The sequence below is a fragment of the Penaeus vannamei genome, chromosome 22, assembly GCF_042767895.1.
Source record: "Penaeus vannamei isolate JL-2024 chromosome 22, ASM4276789v1, whole genome shotgun sequence".
Classification (NCBI taxonomy): Eukaryota; Metazoa; Arthropoda; class Malacostraca; order Decapoda; family Penaeidae; genus Penaeus; species Penaeus vannamei.
This window is the reverse complement of record NC_091570.1, coordinates 14,095,361-14,097,860: the sequence shown is the minus strand read 5'-3', so window position 1 is coordinate 14,097,860 and position 2,500 is coordinate 14,095,361. Positions and strand designations below refer to the sequence as shown.

General features: G+C 35.4%; 1 protein-coding gene across 4 annotated transcripts in view; it reads right to left on the bottom strand.

Moving 5' to 3' along the window:
• The window catches only part of LOC113818784 (palmitoyltransferase ZDHHC22), a 15,918-nt gene that overhangs the window by 12,895 nt on the left and 523 nt on the right, over positions 1–2,500 (bottom strand). For 2 of the 4 annotated variants that reach the window (XM_070136634.1, XM_027370973.2), the window contains exon 1: positions 2,062–2,188. The exons of 1 other annotated variant lie outside the window; for it this stretch is intronic. In XM_070136634.1, coding sequence (XP_069992735.1) covers positions 2,062–2,128 — 67 coding nt within the window. In that variant the 5' untranslated portion in view covers positions 2,129–2,188. Of the gene's footprint in view, positions 1–1,937; positions 2,189–2,500 lie in introns of those variants that run through there. One more of the 4 variants, XM_070136633.1, reaches the window with a different exon arrangement.

Genomic DNA, 2,500 nt, shown 5'->3' with positions numbered 1-2,500 from the left:
TGAGATACAACCATTTCCCAATGAACTCCTGTTATAGAAAAACAGAGAAACAGAGCTATGCACTTTCATTCACAAGCAGAATACAAGAAAAAAAATACACATAATGAACAGTAACAACTTCTTAAAAGTTTTATAAACTTTGTACGCGTACACCCACACACTTACCCACGTAAACATGAGTGCAAACATACAGACACACATACACAAACATAGACAGCTGCACACATATGGAGACACACACACTCACACACACACACATACACACACATACATACATACACACACACACACACACACACACACACACACACACACACACACACACACACACACACACACACACACACACACACACACAAATGAATAAAAGAAAAAACTAAATACAATCATTAACTTATGATTACATTAATAAAAAAAAAAATATATATATATATATAACTACTAGTACAAACTATGAAAGAACTAAGCTAAATGGATGTTTAACTGTCTTATAGGTCCATAGCATGATTTGAAAGGTATATGAATTTTAAGATAAAATGCCCTTTGTTCAAGCTGTGAGCATCATATCAAATCTCAGCAACATGGTATAGGGAGCCTTCAAGGTACTGTAACAAATAGTAGTGTTGATGAAAAATTAGCAGTAACAACTTCTAAATTCCTTGCAAATAGAAGCATAATCTGTGCAGTATCATATAGGTAGTGTATGATTAACTATACACATAAAGAATATAAAAAAATTGTTAGGCACATTACTGATTGATATTAACCAATAATCAAATGTGTATAATAAAAACAACTACAGGTCTAGATGTCAAATTCACATATTAATTATCAACAAGTGAAAACTAGATCACATAGAGTTAATGCTAAAAAAGTGAGGTAATTCTTGAACCTAGGCCCTCAACATTCATAAAACCCATGATTAACCAGATCTCTACACCTTCAGGGATACTGGAAAAGCCAAAATCCTCTCCCACATGTTTAGTAAGATAGAGCTTAGAATGGTTCCTCATTTGACAGCAATTCATCAGGGCAGTCTACATGCACTATTTTGCCAAATGCATATGGAGGAGGTTTTTGGGAGGCACAGTGCCCACAATTGCTCAAGGAGCTGGAAGTGTTTTATTGGCTTACTTTAAATTTCTGCATACTGTTTTGATTCAAGATCTACATAAAAAGTAATAATAAAAAATAACAGCATTTCTCTGATCTGATTCGAGATGAAAGAGTTGTCCCTCACTGGCTAAAATATGAACTTAAGTAGAGGACTCAGTGACAGATCTCTATCAAGGAATATAAAATTAACTTGAATTCACTACATCCTGAGTCTGATATGGCATATTAATAAAAAGGCAAGAACGGATATTTTGAGGGTAATCTGCAGACACTATTTGAAGACTTGTTCTATACTCTTTCATGCTAATGGGAATATAAGCATACTTTTTGACAAAAATCCTGCACTCAGTATTCATAAACAGAATCTATTTAACACAGGAAGATCCCTTTTACTCACAAGCTTTTACCTGGTTTAAAAATGTCTCTCAAGTTTGGTAAAATATATAGTCCTTTAGTATTGTTTATATCTATCATACATCCCTTTGACTTTGGTAGTTAATCCCTGCCTAGAAATCTATGGAAAAGCTCTCACTAAATTTTAAAACAGCAACAGATCAATGTTAACATCCTCGTTCCAAGGAATCTACAGCAAATTTATTCATTCCATTACTAACTCTACGGCAAAGCTCTACCACTTTTGGGTCGACGATGCAATAAAATGGGCGAGTTGTTACATACAGTATATATACGTATATGTATTCAAAGCTAATAGATTGAGAATTGTTGCATATCATCAGTAATCAAGTACGGATAGATTAGATGGATTAAATAGTCTTACTTGCAGGGAAAGACTGCAAGTACAACTCACACGGAGAGAGTACCTCTGTTTGCTTTTGAGGGAGAAAGCTTTATCGGTGTTTTTTCTGTTATATCCCATATCTTCACCATCTCTATCAACACGTCAAACACATATAAATCCCTACACGCGTATATCAAGACACTCACGGTCACGCAGCCTTAGCTCAGTACTCAAAACAGGGAAGGTGTTGGTGAGGAGTGCGAGGCGGTCCATTCACCCAACGCGATGATGTTCCTGTAGTAGTGGGTTCATGTTACATATAGGGAACATGAAAAATATTTTCTTCGTGTTTTTTCTCAACGTACAGGAACAATTGTTGATTCCCTTAGTCCATATTATTATTAGAAAACTGCTTATCCACGGCAGACTATTTAGCATCATTGATTTCGGGATAAGTACGGAAAAATATTTTTTCTCTTTTCTTTCTTAAACGTAAAAAGGATAATTTTAAGCCTTTCAGTTTTGAATTTTATTACTAAGGTCGGTGATCTGCGTGGAAATTAGTCAGCATCTTAGTTTCCGGGATAACTGAGAGGCTTTCCCCCACTTTTTGGAGGGATTCTTATCTCAGGTGCGCGTTGAGTG